Consider the following 19039-nt stretch of genomic DNA (forward strand, 5'->3'; position numbering starts at 1 on the left):
CTTGTTTCCTATTCTTTTTTCCAGAGCTTTTCCCTCGAGTATAAACCTTGCTGGTATGCCTCTGACAAACGAAGAGTTAGTGGCCACTAAACGCTGGCTGGAAATGTTCAATTTTGACTCAGTCAGGATGAAAAGCTATGAAGTCATGCTAGAGTATGCAGACTTGTAAGTACGCTGGGATGTAAAATACATACATTTGACAGTGATTCCACCGTGTCATATGACTGAAAAATTGATAAGTATGATGTAAAACCCCAAGTATGCAGTGTACATGTACCCTATTTGACAGTGACTGAAGTTCCCTATCATGCCTGTGCAGATTGCTTGATTTTTATTTGATCATTTTTGAGGTAATCTACATTACATGATGTTTAAATGTGATGGGAAGAAGGTTGGTAAGACTGCTATGAAATGGTGGGGCTGCTTGTATTTGATATTGCTGTATCATGCTGGTTTCGTTTTTCCAAAAATAATCACTGTAAATGTCCTAAAATCTTGTCCATGACATAGTAATTCATTTTTCCTGATTTTGAGAGTTGATCTTAAAAAGGTGTTTCAAGGTTTGTTTTGAAAGTAAAGTTATATATGAATGGGAAAATTGAACTTTCAGCAACAAAAGTGATGTTTTATGACATTTATTTTCCTCTAAAAATGCACTATTTTAGGGTAAAATTTTAGGGTCCTTTACAATATATAGATGATGAATTATGAAGAACTCATCTATCGTTTCCTAAAAAAAAAATGTTAATGCCAACTAGAGATTATTAAATACAGAACAATTATCCCTAGTTTATTCTTAATTTTGACAGACAAAACAGCAAGCCTTCATTTCAACAAGATGTCATTACAACTAAAGTTATTGTCTTCTTTTCTTTGTGAAATAGTTTTATTTGTCTTCATTCCGACTTGAAGTAATGTAAATTTGAAAAATGTCAAGAATTTTAGTGCATTTAGTAGCATACAGCTACATTCATTTATTTATTTATTTATTTCGTTGGTGTTTTAAGCCATGCTTAGGAATATTTCACTTATAAGATGGCAGTCAGCATTATGGTGGGAGGAAACAGGGCTGCTTGCAGACCTTCCCATGTACAGACGGAGCATTCAACTACACACATGTACATCTAGTACTATGTTTGTGTGCTTTGGTATTAAACGTCTTTCTATGAAGTGTAGCAGATTGATTTGTCAGGACTGAGGCCGTTTGTGCCTTGGTGAGAATCTTAAATGACTTTGTGGAGAGATGAAGCTGTGGATTTATCAGGTCTCTGTCTGACATGTGGGTTTAGTACAGTGACAGCAGGCCTTGAATATTTCCCTATGGTAAACTTATGCTCCCGCAGTTTTAATGGTGGTAGGTTCTGTGAGAATGAGGGGTCTCCACACAGTTACATGAATCATAAACATGGCCAGATTGCTGGGCTGTGCACTGTTCTTTGTGTTCCTTATAGTGATACCTTGCCAACCACTTTTTAGGGTACACACTGAGCTAGCTCTATGGTTGGAAATTTGTGTGTCATTGACGTCTGGAGATATAGTTCATCAGTCATGTTAGTTGTTCGGACTCTTTCATTGTTTAAGGTAAAAAAGTACCAACGTACCATGTGACCTGGCATAAATGCTACTCGGCTATTTACAATTACATATACTATAACATGGGCATCTGAAAAAAGTTTTACTAAAAGTCATTTAAAGTAGAGGAACTATGAAAAAAATCAAGGAGCTGAGTGTTTGTGCATTTGGTAAGTTCTTGAAGGAAACTCACTTGTGCCTGCATAATATGCTGAGACTGGTGATAAGTAAATAATGTCAACAAATGTTCCCTATAAAGATTTTTCACAAGTCACATGATACAGTAGCACTTTTTTTCATTTTTGATGACAAAAGAGTTTGATCTCGACAAGTGTATATTCAACTTGGACATCACTTCTGTAGAACTGACAATCCCTGATATCCCATCACTCTGCATTCGCTATCTGTGTATTGTAACACTTGTTGGTATGGCTGTGATCACTTTGATCAGTCTACTGCTCCAATTTAATCTTTTAGCTCAAGTTAGCCATTTCCTGTTTTCAGTATATGAACCAAATCTGTATATGTATGATTTACATAGAGTTCTGACTCTTTGGCAAAATAACGCACTAACACAGTGGCTGCTCCTGGGGTGTTAGAACATTTGATATTTGATCATATTTCTGTTGTTCTTGATATGCATTTGTTAGGTGATTGTAAACATTGTTACACAATTAGTCTTAATTGTTGGCCTTTCCTTTATTTGTATGTAATTTATTTCTACATGTATATGCAATGTACATGCTGCTATGAAATGGATATTGTCCCAAATTACAGTGCTGCAGCAACGCCAAACTACGTAGTGATGGAGGAGAATGGAACAGAGGTTTTTCACTCACACTCCAACATTACTGCGGACCACAGAGAATATTTAGCCTTCAGTGCCTATTCCGCCTCCAAAGCTGTGACGGTGAGTTACCATGTGTGCAGTGCTGCCTCATAGAATATTTAATGAGATGTTTATGTGTTAATGGTTACCATAGACCTTAAAGTAAAAAGATTTTATTTTATTTCTTTGATTGGTGTTTTAAGCCATACTCAAGAATATTTCACTTATACGACGGCGAACAACATTATGGTGGGAGGAAACCAGGCAGAGCCCAGGGGAAACCCATGACCATCTGCAGATTGCTGGTAGACCTTCCCACTTGTGGCCAGAGAGGAATAAAGTAAACAGACAGGAAATAATGAATAAAGTATATATCAAAGATTGCATGCTGCATTTTTCAAAAGATAATAGTAGTGAAATTTTCTGATGTTTTCTGAAGAATTATTAAAGTTTTTAAAGTCTATGGAACACCTGAAAAAGAAGGCCGAATATAAAGCCACTGAGCTGCCAGACCCGACTATAGGAGATGTATAATGCAGTCTAGCGAATACTGTAAAAATGACACCTCTCGTCATTTTCACACAATTTACAGACATTTACCTGTTCTTGTTTCAGGGTAAACTGGTCTATGTGAACTACGGGTCAGTTGAAGACTTCGGATTACTGGAATCCAAAGGTGTCTTAGTGAACAATAGCATTGTTATCTTGAGATATGGGAAGATTCACCCAGGCAGCAAGGTAACTAAATGACCAAGGGAGACTTGGCACATTCAGTATTGTGTAGCTGTTATCTGGGTTAGGCTGGTCCACAGAACAAGCATATTTGCTTTCGTACCTGGTCCCAGGATTGCTAGGCAGCTTCATGTTAGATTTGATCTGAACTTAGACACATAACTTGCGTCTTTGTCATGTAAGTTTAAGGCAACCACTTGTCTCCCACCCGACTATGCATATCTGTATGTCAGATGTAGGAAAGTTTATTGCTAACATATCAAAGGTCACCGGATTACCCTGACCATTGGTTTCCTCTGCCATAAATCTGACTGCCACCGTTTAGTGAAAAAGCCCTTAGGTATGGCATTAAATGACAATAAGTAATAAATATATTTGAGGTTGAAATGAATTACCTGAACGGGAATTCTGAATGAATGAGTTTATTCTGATAACATGAAAATAATACATAGTCATGTGCACATTTCATTGTTTCATTATTTTACCGTTGATCATTGTTTGTTTGTTTACATTATGTGTTTGATCTTGGTGCGCCCCAGGTGAAACATGCCCAAGACCGCGGAGCTCTGGGAGTTATCCTCTACTCTGATCCCTATGACTTTGCCAACAAGCAGGCTTCGGCCTCTCCTGGTACCTGGTGGTTGCCGAGCTGGGCCATCAAGTCATGCCATGTGCGTCCTGAGCTGAGCGGTGACCCTTCCACAACACATCACCAGTATCTGGGTCAGTCACCACACTTGTTTTTATCACACATTATATCATCTTAGGTTTATTTTGTAATGTTTGAAATTTTAATTCTGAAACTTTGAAATGGAGTAAGTCCTGTATTTTGGTCAGAAAACTGAATACTGATTTAATTAGCTGTGGGATTTGCTGAAGCTATACATTGGTCAGTTATGTCATATTTGTAATAAAATACCATATTTCACTAACAGTTATACATCAAGGGTAAAATTCTTAACTTGAGTAGTAGTTGTCATCTGTGAATGGTAAGTTTAATGATGATGTCTTGCCAAAGCAAGTATTGTTTTTGCGGTTTAACTACAACATTCTTAGATTGTGTTCATTGGATGGCCCTCACTTGCTCAGACGATTAAAGCATGGACTCAGTATCTCAGGCCCTTGACTGATGAGGACACATGTTCAATCCAGCTCATGCTGCTTTGGCTGCAGCTTTAAATGTGGAGGTTTGTCATGTACCCACTAAAAGTGCTAGTTTACAACACAGACTCTGGTTTCCTCCATCAATAACTGGGCTTGCTGCATAGCATTATACTTGCACACAAACTTAATGGCCCTGAATCCAAGATTGTCTTGATTTTCCCATGTATGTGGGAGATTTATTATGTAATATTTTGTTATTTCCCCATTTACAGATGGGTCACTGGAGATCGTTGAAAAGAATTCAAGCTTTGCCAAAATTCCTGTCCACCCAATATCCTACAGTGATGCCAAGGAACTTCTGAAGTAAGACCTAATAATGCAGGGAACAGGTCGACTTAACTTCCTCAAATAATTTCCACATATTAACATAAAACATCATTCTTCTTATGAAGCAGATACCAAGTCAAGAGAGGGAAATTTCTATTCCCAGTATGGAGGTGACATATTTTTTAATCTCTTCAGGGGACACTACTTTGAAGTAGAACGTTGTGCCATTTTTATTATCAGAAATTACGATTTTATAATGCGTTAGGTTTTATTGTATTATATTTAATGTGACATCATTATAACGAGTTGGGAAAGGAGTGTTTATAAAGGTGTAAATAATCCTTCTCCTGGCCATTTGCTGGGTCACAGTTGATTTGAAGAATGTTACCACTGGCCTGTGCGAATTGCCTGTCTGACTGTCCACTATTTAACAGTGGTGATGCTTTTTTTACGGCAGAGACCTTGGGGGAGAGCTAGTGTCGCAAAAGTGGAAGGGGAGTCTACCTGTGGAGTACAGATCTGGGCCAGGCTTTAGGGGAGAGGCAGAGAACAGGTACCGCACATTACACTGTGTGTAGGTGGATGGGGGGCTGTAATTATGGGGTGTTGAGAGGTGCATGTAAAAAGGTTACTTCTTGGGTGTTGAGAGGTAATTTTGGTAGGTACTTACCTGAACCTCACTCACCAGGACTGGACTGGTGGGTCGTTTAGGTCCTGCTTTTTGTGAGGTGTTTTTTTTTCACCAGGGTTTTGTTAGTTTCCTTTACCTCAACCCTGACCAGGGGGCCTCTTCTGATGGCAGAGGGGGTTTGCATGCCAGCGTGGCAGAATGACCTAGGAGCCTCCCACCAATTCTTGAGTACAGCGTGAAACATCAGGCAAATAAATAAATAAATAAATCAACCCTGACCACCATTGTCTGTTTAAAATGAAATTTAATATCAGTACATTGTCAGCGTTGCAAAGTTCATACTATAATATTCATTCCAAAGTGAAAAGAAATGTCACGACCCAATGCTGAACTCTGCTCTATTCCAATAATAATAATAATAGTCATGAAGTTTTCAGTTTTGCTAAAAAAAGTACCTCCATTTAGGATGGTAATTTTATGTTTGTTTTCTTTTAGGACGGTGAAATTGGAGGTTGCAAACAAAAGTGTGAAACGTACAATATACAACTTGATAGCAGTCATTCGTGGCCAACATGAAAAAGGTAAGGGTAGTGTGTCTGTATGTAAGATATATTTGCTTACCATGCTGCCAACTTGGACTGGCTTCTTTTCTCACAATACTAAATATCGTGATGTAAGAAAAGGGGAGAGAAAGATACAGTAGGCCTAGAATTACACCTGAAAGACTCAATTGGGTGTCCGTGGCCTTGTGGTTAACATGCTAGTGTATCCCAATGACTCAGGAGCCTCTCACCAATGCGTTCGTTGTGAGTTCAAATACAGGTCATGCTGGCTTTGTCTCTCGTCAAGGAGTGGGAATGTGTTCCTCTGGAAATGACCAGGTTTCTTCCCACCATAATGCAGACAGAGGCTTTATGGGTTAAACATTCTTGAGTACAGCGTAAAACCTCAATCAACTAGATAAACACAAACGTGACTGATGGGAGCAGGAAAGAGATAAAAGTTCTGAAGATTTCTGGTTGATTTCTGTAGAAAATAATCCTACCGAACAGTGCACGCTAGGTACTTAGTACTAACAGGGCATGTTTGTTTATTATGTGTATGTAGTGTTGTTGAATTTCTCTTGAGTGCATGACTTGAGTGTTGGTGTCATTGTTGCAGACCAGTATGTGATCGTAGGAGCGCACCATGACTCCTGGACGTGGGGAGCCATTGATGCCGGCTCGGGTAACGCTGTTCTTATAGAACTGGCTAAGACCTTCGCCCAGAAGACGAAAACTGGTGAGCTGGAGGACAAAATCAAGCATGAATTGTGCACGTTTCTTCAAATTTCAATGGCATTTAATGACTGAATGTCTTATGGCATGAAAAACTTAAGTAGACCAAAAACTGTCACCTATTTCTTGGGATTGGGAAACTTAATATGTCTGTGAAGATCATTTGAAGGGAAGTATTGTGAACGTGTCTGCCTATAGCATAAGACCACAGATGTTTCCAGAGGCTGTATTTTTTGTACTTATAAGTGTGCGCAAATTTCTTTAAAAAAATCTTGAATATCAACTTTTGTAATATTAAAGAGTGTGTGGAAAATGTGTAATATTCATGTCACGCTTATTTTAGTTTGTAAGTTTTTAGTTTTAATTGCATTGAGAAATGAGAATCTGGGAAAGCAGGAGAAGACCAGCATGGGAATATACTTGTACAATTACTTGAAGACTGTTAGTACTTAGCACCCTAATTCCTCAAACTTTTCGCATATGAAAGAGGAACTTCCCATGCAATTTATGCACATTTTGAGTGAGTAAGTGAGTGCTTGGGGTTTAACGTTGTACTTAACAATTTTTCAGTCATGTGACGACAACTCATGTTAAAGTTGGAAACAAAAGTATATTGGTCGGATTGGCCAATTCCAGGGCTTCATCAAAAGCGTAATTTTATGAGTCTACGCAGAATAATGCCTTCAGAATATGCTTGAATAAACACCTGACAAACTTGGGAAAAGATGGAAGAATTACAGTGATCCATTTGCAATTGTGTGAGTTCTGCTTTTCTGTTAATCAGGATGGAGGCCAAGGAGGACAATAATATTTGCATTCTGGGATGCTTCCAAATATGGACAGATTGGGGCCTACAAATGGGCAATGGTAAAATGTGATACTTGTTGTATAATATCCCACAATTCTAACAGCATGGTTCACAACAATATATTTATAATTTATGGGATGCACAAAGGTGATGGAAAGAATCTGACTGGATTGTCAGTCATGTGTCTGATGGGACATCAATAAGATATGTCTCTCAGATAAAACATGTCTGTAGTTTTTACTCTATCCATAGTGTTTTTTAAACAAATTTTGGAATTGTGTGCAACCTTTACATCAAGTAAGGGTTTGCTCAGTCTAACATTTATTGGAGAACCACCTGTCTTCCACCAATATGGTCATGTATCTTTATGTCAGATGTTGGAAAGTTTCTCCGAGTAATATTCTTGAGTACGGCGTAAAACACCAATGAAATAAATAAATAAATAAAACTTATAATAGGTCTGTGGTGAATAAATATATCAGGTGGTGCGTTTTATCCAGACACCAAATGTAGAAAGCTTGGAGATATTAGATCTTGCATAAAGGACCGTAATTCACCAGATATTGGCCATATTTTAGAAAGACAATCTGTCTCTATCACACTGATTTGGCTCGGGCTTCAAGTCAAGTCAGGTTTGCTGGCAAAAGACAGTGGTTTACTCTGGGCACTTCAAAGTCTGTAGACATATAAGTGAAAATTAAGTAAAAAATTTTCGAGCATGGCATTTAACAACTCTTAATGAATCAACCAATCAGACCAGCCCATTTAACACCTCTTAAATGAATCAACCAATCAAACCAACCCATTTAACACCTCTTAATGAATCAACCAATCAAACCAACCCATTTAGCACCTCTTAATGAATCAACCAATCAAACCAACCCATTTAGCACCTTTTAATGAATCAGCCAATCAAACCAACCCATCATTGTGCTGTGTCATTGTTTTTAAAACTTTAATTGCAAATAATTATTCTCAGATAAGCTCAGTAATTTCATGCAAATATGTTCATGGTTTTCATTGGAAAATAGTTTAGCATCAAATGGTTATGTCCCTTTTCAGGAAAACGCCAAGCAGTTGGAAGCAGGAGCTGTCGCATATATCAACCTGGACTCCTTAATAAGAGGTGGGTGAGAAATACATAAGAAGTGTTGTTGTTAATGTTTTTATCACATTTGCAAAGAAGAAACACATTTCATTGTTTTAGGTACTAGTGCCTGGGCTGTTGTACATGATTTAATGAAGGATGTACGGTGTCTATATAAAGTCCAGTCTTATGTGTCTATATGAGTGATTGTGTCTTTAGTGAAGGTTGTACACTACCTGATTGTCTGCACAGGTAACCACAGTTTCTATGCTGAGTCCAGCCCCATGCTGGCTGATGTGATCCTCCAGGCTGCCCAGTCTGTTCCCTGCGCTGACCCTCAGCATGGCCCAGGGATGAGTGTGTATGACATGTGGGCTGGAAACTTCCCAAGGCCCGGCACTGACCCTGCCTACCCACAACCAAAGTATGTCGCCTTTATTACAGGCTTCTTTGTTACCTGTACAAAGTTGCTGCCATTCTTGTATTACTCATCTTCATGTATTTCAAAGCCAAATTCACATCAAAATCATATTGTTTAGGCATGCTCTAGGAGGATTTTGAAGCCTCTGCCCAAACAAGGATTGATAATAAAAACCACAAGAAAAAATAATTGGCCTGTCTTGTAAAATTTGTTGTGAATAGCTACATCAGGGTGTTTATATACAGCTCTGTTTACAGTGCCTTCAACAGACATATGCAACTCTCTTGTCAAACCAACAGAATTCTAGAACGTCTCATATGGTTGAAAAGATTTATATCCTAGACCAGGCCTTTATTGTTGTTTAAACTTGTTATTTCAGTGTGCCTTTATTGGGAGGAGACAGTGATTATGCCCCCTTCCTCTACCTTCTGGGTGTTCCCTCCCTCTCACCAGTCTACACTTACAACCTTAATGTAAGTACTTTGTGGAATTGATTCAGCTTGTGTGAGTAAGGTATAGAGTTAACGTTTTAGTGAATATAATCTGCCCTCTTACATTCAGCACGAGTAAAGCATTGACTCAAGTCTACCTTATTTATGGGTCTATTGGTGAGAATCACCGGAGGCCCATTATAGTGGCATAAAAAATTGTAAAGAAATTGCCGGAAGTAGTTTCACCCAAGTACGTGTCAGTGCGCTTAACGATGTAGACTGTGTGTTATGGTCAAATATTAGCTTTTTTTGTGACGTTTTCTTCATGATGGATTTATTTGTTATGATTATGCATTGAATAAAAATTTTCATTTCTTTGCTTTTATTTGTTATTCATTTAGTTTCATGTCATGAAAGGTTATCGAATGCACTTGTGCTTTTTTGAGGATGGTGACAGTAAATGCAACATACCAGTGCGTACCTTGATTGCCTGTGATGGCATATGCAGGGCAAAGATTTACACCATGTAAGGTAGCCTAGGTTCATGTATTTAACAGCTACTAATAATATTTAGGCCTACCTTACAGCAATCGAGCACATTGTTAGTCACCAAAATGGTGAAAATAAAGAATGTGGAAGCTATTAGACGGCGAATATGCCATTTAACCTTGATCCCAGTGGTACAGATAAGGGGCATGCAGGTATAAGTGCGCTTAAAGATTAGAGAATATGCTTCTAAAATGGAAACAGAGCATACTGAATACGCATGACGATTTGTGTGTACACCTACATTCCTGAAAACTGTAACGTACATGCAAGATTTAAAGCAAACAGTCCCGCCTAAGATAAAGTAGATCTCCAAAGTAGTTTATGTGCGCAACGCTCTCCATGACGTGTTAGTTTTCAGAATTCGAAGGTTACAGCAAAGGCTCTTGTACCACTACCCACAATCGTGGAGAATGACTACTGTGATATTTATATTTGTGACATTCTCTAGTGTTTCCCATGAAGAAGATGTAGCAAGGGCTAAAAAAAAAAGATAATTTGGGCAAGTGAAGTGTTAAGTGTTTTCAAAAAATGTGTACTGCAGTAGGCTTACCCAGTATTCCGTCTCTTGGAAAAGTATTGAGTATTGTACTCCCTCCGAAAATTCTCTGTAGCAATGCTTGAAACCTTGGGTTACTACCCCATAGTTGATCTTCCTAATTGGGTAAATGCCAACAAACTTATTATTTTTCATGGTCCATTGAAGAAGTTATGTGTTAAATTGTGGAATGAGCTGTTAGTAGTTGTTTGCAATATGTGATGAACATTTGGATATAATCCTGAAAAGGCTGAAAAAAAAGTTGACAGATTGTATATGTATTTTATGTGACCTAGTCATATTTGTACTTTTCAGATACAACTATACAATGTTGGGACCAAAACATGTATTGTATTATGATATGTTGCCTTGATCTGTTGCCACATATGGCAGTGGTACAAATGATGAAGATTTTCATGCTCACACTAACTGAACAAATAGAAATGTTAATGACTTAGTTGAAAAAAAAATTTCGGGGAAAATGTCTACAATCTTGCAGTATATCATAATACGATGTTCTGGTGCGAGGCATTCTCTTTAAAGTCCTGTCATAATGAGGTGGGGGCCGGGTCCTCCATTACAGACAGAATAACTGACAGGCCCTTTGTGGGTGGAGAAGACCAATGAATTGTACTAGAAGACAATTGGTCATAATTTGCAAGAAAAATGAAAATAGAAGAAGAGCAATAGACCCATTTCACAGTCCTTGGGCTCTAGTTCAGTTAATACAGTGCACCCTCCTGCATTCAGCCTTTATTTGAGTAAAGGCATTGAGTTAACTCTGCATTTTAGTGAATACAGTATACCCTCCTACATTCAACCTATGTGTGAGTAAGGCATTGAGTTAACTATGCCTTTTCACTTGATACAGTATGCCTAACTACTTCACCCAATCTAAATATGAGTACCTCACAGAGAACTTCTTTTTAGTGAATACAGAGGTACTGTTCGAATCCTTGAATTTGAGTACCTCTCCAGCTGTGGCGAGATAACAAGCAAATGAGGCAGCACAGGGATTCCCACAGTGCAGCATTCACTCCTGGATCGCACATGTGAACAGCATGACAGATTGAAAGTGAATTATAAGTCTAGTAAAACAAACAAGGTCTTCCTTCCTATTGATAATGTATTATAAAGTATTTGTAATTCCCAATGATCTGCTCAGCAGAACTGAAGTTACATGGTAGGCTGCATAATTAGAACACAGTACCGTGTCTGACATTTAAAATTCACATTTCCTGTCGTGTACACTTCAAGGGGTAGTAACCCAGTGAGAAAAGTCAATTTTCGGCGTTGTTTCGAAATATAGCGACTTAAGTGAGTGGATGGTTGAAGAGAAAGCCTGGATAAAACTTAACATTTGATTTTGTCAATTCAAAGTCAGATACATGTCAGCAGACATCTGAAAGTCTTAACTTTATGTAGATGACGTTTAAAATTACAGCACAATTTTTTGTCATAGACAATAAACAAAGTAAACAAACCCATGCAAACAACTGTGGAATGGTTTGTTTCTGACAAATCAATGCCATGAAGATTGTATGTTCAACCTCACTGATCCTGGTTTTTGTGTTTGTAGGCCTTTGATACTTTACCTAATTACCCAGCCTATGGAACCCTAGACGACACCTACGATTACCTACTGCGCTATATCGACCCTGACCTACGTCTCCATGCAACCATGTCAAAGGTCATTGCCGAGGTGACGATGAGGCTGGCTGACTCTGCCATCTTGCCTCTGCGTGTGTCCAGATTAGAGGATTTGCTGGAGGAGGGGTGGGATTACCTGCAAGCCTACAGCAGTGACATGGAAAATGTGGAGCTCAGCTTAGGTGAGAGCTATCAGGAAGTCGCACATACATCTCACAGGGCATGCGTCACTCTCCTTGCTCACTTCACAACACGGCCGCGCCTAGTGAGTTTAGTGCAGAAAACACGAACTCCAAGGTGACTGAGATCACAGTGGTGAAGCTGATAAAAGGTGTAAGAAAATAAAACGGATATACAATATACACACACTGAATATGACAGAAAAACAAAAACCCAAGCATACAGACTGTACATACATACATACATACATACATACATACATTGTAAGTGGTTGAAGAATGCTAAGATTTCAATAAGTTACAGGAATAAGTTGAATGAAGTTGGACTTCAAGCTTCAGATCAAATACATGTAGAAAGATTTGCAACTAACCTGTGTCATGTTTATATAAATAAAGTATAAATAAAATTACCCTGGCCCAGAAATGCAACAATGGCCATATTTGTTGCTTTTCTTATATATAAGACAACAAAGTAAATGTCTGTTTTTCCTGTTTGTAGTGCCATTGCGCTATGCCATTAATGATTTTAAGAATTCAGCAGAGAATTTCACCGCAGTTGTGTCGGCCATTAATGTTACCAAAGCTAGGTAAGTATCATCAATGTAATCAATGTAAGCAAATCCAGCTCATGCTTGCGTCCTCTCTGGTCGTACATGTAAAGGTCTGGCACCAACCTGCAGATGGTCATGCATTTCCAGAGTACGGTTTCTTCTGACCATAATGCTAACCATGGTCATATAAGTGAAATATTCTTGAGTACGGCATAATATTTCAATCGGATAAATAAATAAATATAAATGTCCGTACCAAGAGCTGTGGCATAAAAGAATAGCCTAGTGCAATGCTTCCCTCAGAGTGCTGCTCAGCTTTCTCCACACATAAACCTGACTACCATTACAGAAGTGAAATGTTCTAGAGGGTGACATAAAAGACACCAATCAGATCAATCAAATTAATCCATTGTGACGTGGATTGTAACATGAATTCTGTTCACCATTGTCTCAGTTTCGTTAAAACAAATTTTATTAGAATTTTAACAGGGATGAAACAACTCCCAGGGGTTTTATTCCTGCCTTTCCCACTGTCATCTTATGTAACGATGTTGTAAATATTTGATGCCCTTTTTTTTTTTTTGCTTTTTTAGAGAGTCTGATATTCGGACAATAAATGACCAGCTGTTGAGAGTGTCACGGGCATTCTTAACCAACCGTGGATTACCAGGGGCCCCTCAGTACAGGTGAGAGTTCACAATAGAATTAATAGGAATTAATCTGGCTTGACATCCAAAAGTAGTGCAAGTTCAAAGCCAGCTCTAGCCAATTATTGCAGATTCTATTCAATTGGCCATTTATGCTGTTAGTTTGAAAGGTCTAGAAATTTATACATGTACCTAATGTCCAGCTTCAGCTTTATTACAAATACTAAGCTGCATACATTTGTCTGATGTGGGGTGTAGAAATCTAATACAGTGTTTTTGGATCAACCAAAACGAGCAAGAAGTTGAAGTATATGACAAAGAGAGAAATAAACAAATAGTGACTCTTCTGAAAGTATGTAAATGCTGTTTTTATCTCTGAAAGAATTGGGCATTGAGGTAAGTGATACTGTTAAGACACATTATTTCCTTGTTGAAGTTCGGAAGGCTTTTGATTCCTTTTCAGACACAGCCTTATTTCACCACATCCTGAGAATTTGAATGGACATATTGTGTTCCCTGGAATCTCATGGCCTCTTTTACGAGGTCAGACTGTGAAAGATTGGTCAGAAGTTGAGAGACAGCTGGAACTTCTTATAACCTCCCTGAAAAACGCACAAGACATTCTGGATAGTAGTATGATTTCATGATACACAGTCTAAATCCTGGTTCTACTCCATGACTATGGCTATGGTTCTGAAGAAACCCCTAAAACATGGGATAATAGCATGTCGGCATGGATTCAGTGAATTCTACCTTAACAGTGGCAGCTTAAGGGTTTGGATTCAGTTCAATCTAATTGAATAATGGCAACGTGCTAGCATGGATTAAGTTCATTCTGCCAGAACATTGGCAGCTTGAGGACGTGGATTCAGGTAATTTGATCTGTTGACCTGGTGGCAACTTAACATAAAGGCATGGGTTTAGTTAAGCATGGACACCATGTAATGAAAGCAGCCATATTATCAGCATGGATTCATTTAACCAGAACAGAATAATGGCAGCTGACTGGCATGGATTCATTTTACTGTGAACACCATGTACATGTACCAGTAGTAACATGGATTGAGTTCAGTGTTAGTATTATGTAACAGTGCACCTGTTCTTGTTGGCATGTATTCAGTTTACTTTGGAAACCATGTACATGTACAAATAGTAACATGAATTCAGTTCAGTATCTGATTGCACTACATGTATGTAACAGTCTTGTTGGAATGTATTCATTTCACTGGAATGAATTGATGGTAGCTTGCTGGCAAGTAGTCATTTGCCTGGAATTTGACAGTGACAGTTAGCTAACAGGAATCTAATTCATTCTGTGGTATGTGTACTCTATGAAACACCAACAAGTGCAGCCAGCTATTAATACATGGCTTCAGATGATTTGAGCGGGGCATAAACAGTGTAGTCTTATGACTGTAGATACTGCTTGACTGCCCTCAAGCGGTGATAGACTCAGTCCACTGGATCTCCACTGTGTTCAAAGTGTACAGATAATGGCAGCTTTCACACTTGAGAGATGTCATGACGTAGGCCGCAAGAGGTTTGAATGGGCCGTTCAAGGGACAAGTTATGCATATGACACGTTCACGCAAAAAAAGGTGTATTGCGCAGATTCTGCTGATGGAGGGGTACAGTGGCAAGGATGATATACCCTTAACTGAGATTGTGCAGTTTGGGACAAGGATGCTTGTTATGCAGCACGTGGTTCATTTTAGAGGTTATAATGACAAGGACACTGCATCCTTATTGACAGTGAGTGTACATGTACACTGTTGGGGATACATTCCTTCCGGAGGATGTGCTCTAATACTGAGAGAGTGGTATTGTTGAAGTTCCTGTATGTACAAAAAGTAACATACATATGTTTTACACTTTGAAGTGAGAATTTGCCGGCAGGAAACTTTTGGAATAGCGAAATGTTGTAATTTTTGTTGCAATATTGTTTCTCTTTAAAATTGTATTGGAATTTTAGGGAGTATCTTCATTACTTCTGATGGTGCTATAAACTTTGTGTTCGTAGACTCAGAATGAAACGTGCCTGATGCACTCTTTTCTAGGTCAAGGTCGTCGTTAATAAGAATCTTGAAGTAAGCTGACTACCCTATTTCTTTTAATTTTTGGGATACCTGATCTGCTCATTTTGGCCAATATACATGTAATTATTAAATATTGAATTTCTTTTTTCTCACATGGTTAGATCATCTAATAAACATACTCATGTCTTTACTTTTCCAAAAGGGTGGTAAGGAAGTATAATATTCTACTTTCAACACTACTAATATTTCTCCCCAAAATTAGAAGAATTAGGGTATTTTCAGATTTTAGACAGGACATTCTTCCTTCTTGGCCAGTTTGCTAGACACCAGAGTGGAAGGGAGACTACTCTGTGGATAATAAAACCTCCTCTGCTCACAGGAATTTCCCTTGTGTGTCTTTTTTGAGGTCTTTATGTCTCTAATAGCTGAAAGTGACAGTTTTTGGGAGAAAATGCTTGAGGTAGTGAGGGTATAGATGTTTGTTGGGAAAACTGATTTGCGATCTGTCAGCTAAACATCAAGTCAGTCAGTCAGTCGTGAACGAACATCTTGATCAGTAATACGAACGTCAGTCATCAACAGCCATTAATTTATGAACAGAAAAACATGAATAACACCTATTTGAACAAAACTCTGGGATGTTCGTAATATTTGCATAGTTAAAATTGTATACCATACATGTATATCGTGACCACACCATTCAGTTGTTGTCTGACAATTGTCTCTAATTATTTACCTTCTTTATAGTTTCATTAAACACTATAAAAACCATTTTCTATAATTATTGGTTTCATAAAACACTATAAAAACCAGATTCACAACCTCAGTCAGTGATTTTATACTGGATGTTTTATATGATCTGAATATACCCACTGCCTAAACTATGGACTGTCAACATCAGCTCTTCCAAAACTCATTGATCTAGAGGAAGTGGAATTCAGTTACGGATTTGCTATAATTATCAGCATCCCGGACATATGAAGTGTATATTTTCTGTCGTGCATGATCAGCAACATACAGAGCTGCATGTGACTTCCAAGGATGTTTTTTGTTTGTTTTTCCAAGTTACATTTACATGTACCAACACCAAGTTTCGGATGTGCTACAACTGTCAGCATCCTGGACATGTGAAGTGTATGTGTAGGTCCTATATAATCAGCGACATACAGAGCTCCATGTGACCGCCAAGCATGCTTTATGATTGGCTTTCCAGGTTATATATTCTTACATTATCTATGTGTAATGAAAGTGCATGTGCATGATACTTGTTTGATTGTGTTTTGATCATTAAGCCATGGTTTTGATTGTTGTTAGTTGCTGTAATTGTACTATTGAGTTTTAAAATTATACTTTTTGTAAAACCTTGAAATCCAAACATTGTAGTTTTGTCTAAAAAATCAAATTGTAAATCTGCAAAAATTGCACTGAAAGTTGCTCTTTCACATGCAAAAGGTTGAGGAGTCAAGGTACATGTAGGTATGATCACCTAGGGGAATCGCTTGGATTGGGGTTTCTCATGTTATGCATCGTTTCCATTTGACCATTTCTTGACCAGGATATTATTGAGTTACATGCTATATGCACATTACCATACCTCAGTATGGCATTCATTATTTTTTGGAACTACACTAGTGTAGGGAAAACCTGTGTCTATACCAACAACTGCTTAACACCTTTATAAGAGACAGACAAAATTCATTTTGAGTATAAAAATATCTGTGGAAATCCTTTCTCTGTGATAATAATAGTTAAAATTGCTTACAGCTGCTTAGGAGTATTTTTTAACATTATTAGTTGCCTGCCATTGTTGTTCTTTTAAGTTATTTTTGGAACTATACTAGCATGGTGAAAACATTCTAGGATAGTGTGTCTATCCCAATAAGAGCTGCTTAGCGCACAAGATTTACCCTTATTCCTCAACCTTTTTACAATTTATGCATTCTTTTGATGTGATTTTGGATACAAAATTACATTGGTTGGGTTAATCAATTTCAGGGCTACAGAAAGTATAATTTTATCAGCTTACTCAGAATAATCAAATGCTTAAATCTTGCATACGTGCAAAAATGTTGAAGAAATACAGTAGACAGAATTAATTCTGAGTTTGAACATTTCTGTGGAATTCCCTTCTCTCTGATCACAATATTTAAAAGTGCTTACAGCTGCTAAAGAATATTTTGAACATTATTAGATACCTGTATTTGTTATTTGTTCTGAGATCTTCCATGAATGATAAGGTGTGGGTGATGGTTTTGAGTACAGACTGTAGGGCACCTTTACCGTTTCTTTTGCTTTATTCCATGCATGCATTGCACTATTTTGTTTATTGTATCTTCAAAATGTTTCTTGTATTGTACACAAGTGAAATATCTCAAACTCACTGTTAACTCAATCTTTATACACATAAGGCCATTCCACCTTCATGGGGTCGAGCAGATCACTTCATCACGATATCATAGATAAGGCTACACAAAGTTGATTGTTTCTGAGACTTCTTTTTCGAAGAAAAAAAATTGTGGGGAGAGAAGAAGTTTTTATTTTCCTTTTCACTGAAGTTTATAGATTATACGATAGTGTTTTTGACCAAAGAAAACCATACAGGAGTTATTTTTTTTTGCTTCGCTGAAGATTATGAGGTGCCGCATTACTGATGTGATAGAATGATTGACTATTGAGCATAGAACAAAGTATTTCAATGTAATTAAAATGGTGGCAGTATAAATTGTTAAATTGTCGTTCGCATCTGGCGTTTATGGCGTTCTTAATTACCAGAGAAAGTAAGGATAGAAGCAGGGCTATCGACAGGAAGCCTGGGATATCATAGCCCCTACCAACTGATATATATATATATATATGATAACGCCTACAAAATGGGATATGATAACGCCTACCAATTGGGGTATCATAATGCCTACTAGCACGGATATCATCATGGTATTCTTTCTGGTAACTGCCTGCGTATTTTGTTATGTTTCTGATAAGAACAATAGGTTTGTGGTGTGGGGTTGGAATTGTTGGAATGGTGGAGGTCACTTAGAAGAAACAGGTGTCAACTTTTTGTGTCTTATTTGTGAATTATAGACCTTTTATGATTGTGTACCATTACTCTGAGCCCAAAATAAAAATGTACATGTATGTAATTGCCTCTTGGCACTTGTAAATTGTTTCATCGTCATTGGGCATAGTTTTTTTTTTGTTTTTTTTGTGGGGGGGGGGGGGGCAGGCGGGGGGAGGCGATGTTAATGTATCTGAGTGTCCGTCCATTTAATATCTTCCTTAAGAAATGACATGAAAATTTGCGGTCTGATGTTATAACATCTTTTTATCATAAGACTGGACATTGTATATAGATATGTATATGGTAAATTTTTGAAAATTTTGACTTTCAACTACAATGCTGACTTTTGTTATGAGTTATTGTGGAAAACACAAAGCTTTGCATGCAGAAATGTAAGTTTTTATTGCATGTCAGGCATGGAATTTTGGGATAATTCCATAATGTGTTGATATTTAATATTATTCAATGCTTTTGCATATGCTTGAAGAGATGTTTCTAAGTTCCATAAAATTAGCATTGGACAATAGAAAATTGTTTTCTCTTATTGTGACATTTATGCAGCTTGAAACATTTGGGTTTAAAGGGTACTAATTATGAATATATATGGCATTTGGT

The 19039-nt window shown here is 37.8% G+C and overlaps 1 protein-coding gene across 1 annotated transcript in view; it reads left to right on the forward strand.

Annotated features, from left to right (window-relative positions):
* LOC135475351 (putative N-acetylated-alpha-linked acidic dipeptidase) overlaps positions 1–17942 on the forward strand; it is a 50982-nt gene extending 33040 nt beyond the window's left edge. Inside the window, exons 6-21 of the mRNA XM_064755211.1 lie at positions 25–165; positions 2350–2482; positions 3017–3139; positions 3673–3856; positions 4510–4600; positions 5022–5117; positions 5691–5776; positions 6357–6476; positions 7257–7339; positions 8343–8406; positions 8620–8791; positions 9168–9261; positions 11883–12135; positions 12632–12719; positions 13277–13369; positions 13794–17942. Of these exons, the coding sequence (XP_064611281.1) occupies positions 25–165; positions 2350–2482; positions 3017–3139; positions 3673–3856; positions 4510–4600; positions 5022–5117; positions 5691–5776; positions 6357–6476; positions 7257–7339; positions 8343–8406; positions 8620–8791; positions 9168–9261; positions 11883–12135; positions 12632–12719; positions 13277–13369; positions 13794–13977 (2005 nt within the window). The 3' untranslated portion in view covers positions 13978–17942. The remainder of the gene's footprint in view (positions 1–24; positions 166–2349; positions 2483–3016; positions 3140–3672; positions 3857–4509; positions 4601–5021; positions 5118–5690; positions 5777–6356; positions 6477–7256; positions 7340–8342; positions 8407–8619; positions 8792–9167; positions 9262–11882; positions 12136–12631; positions 12720–13276; positions 13370–13793) is intronic.
* Positions 17943–19039: the final 1097 nt, after the last annotated feature.

This window comes from Liolophura sinensis, chromosome 9 (assembly GCF_032854445.1).
Source record: "Liolophura sinensis isolate JHLJ2023 chromosome 9, CUHK_Ljap_v2, whole genome shotgun sequence".
Classification (NCBI taxonomy): domain Eukaryota; kingdom Metazoa; phylum Mollusca; class Polyplacophora; order Chitonida; family Chitonidae; genus Liolophura; species Liolophura sinensis.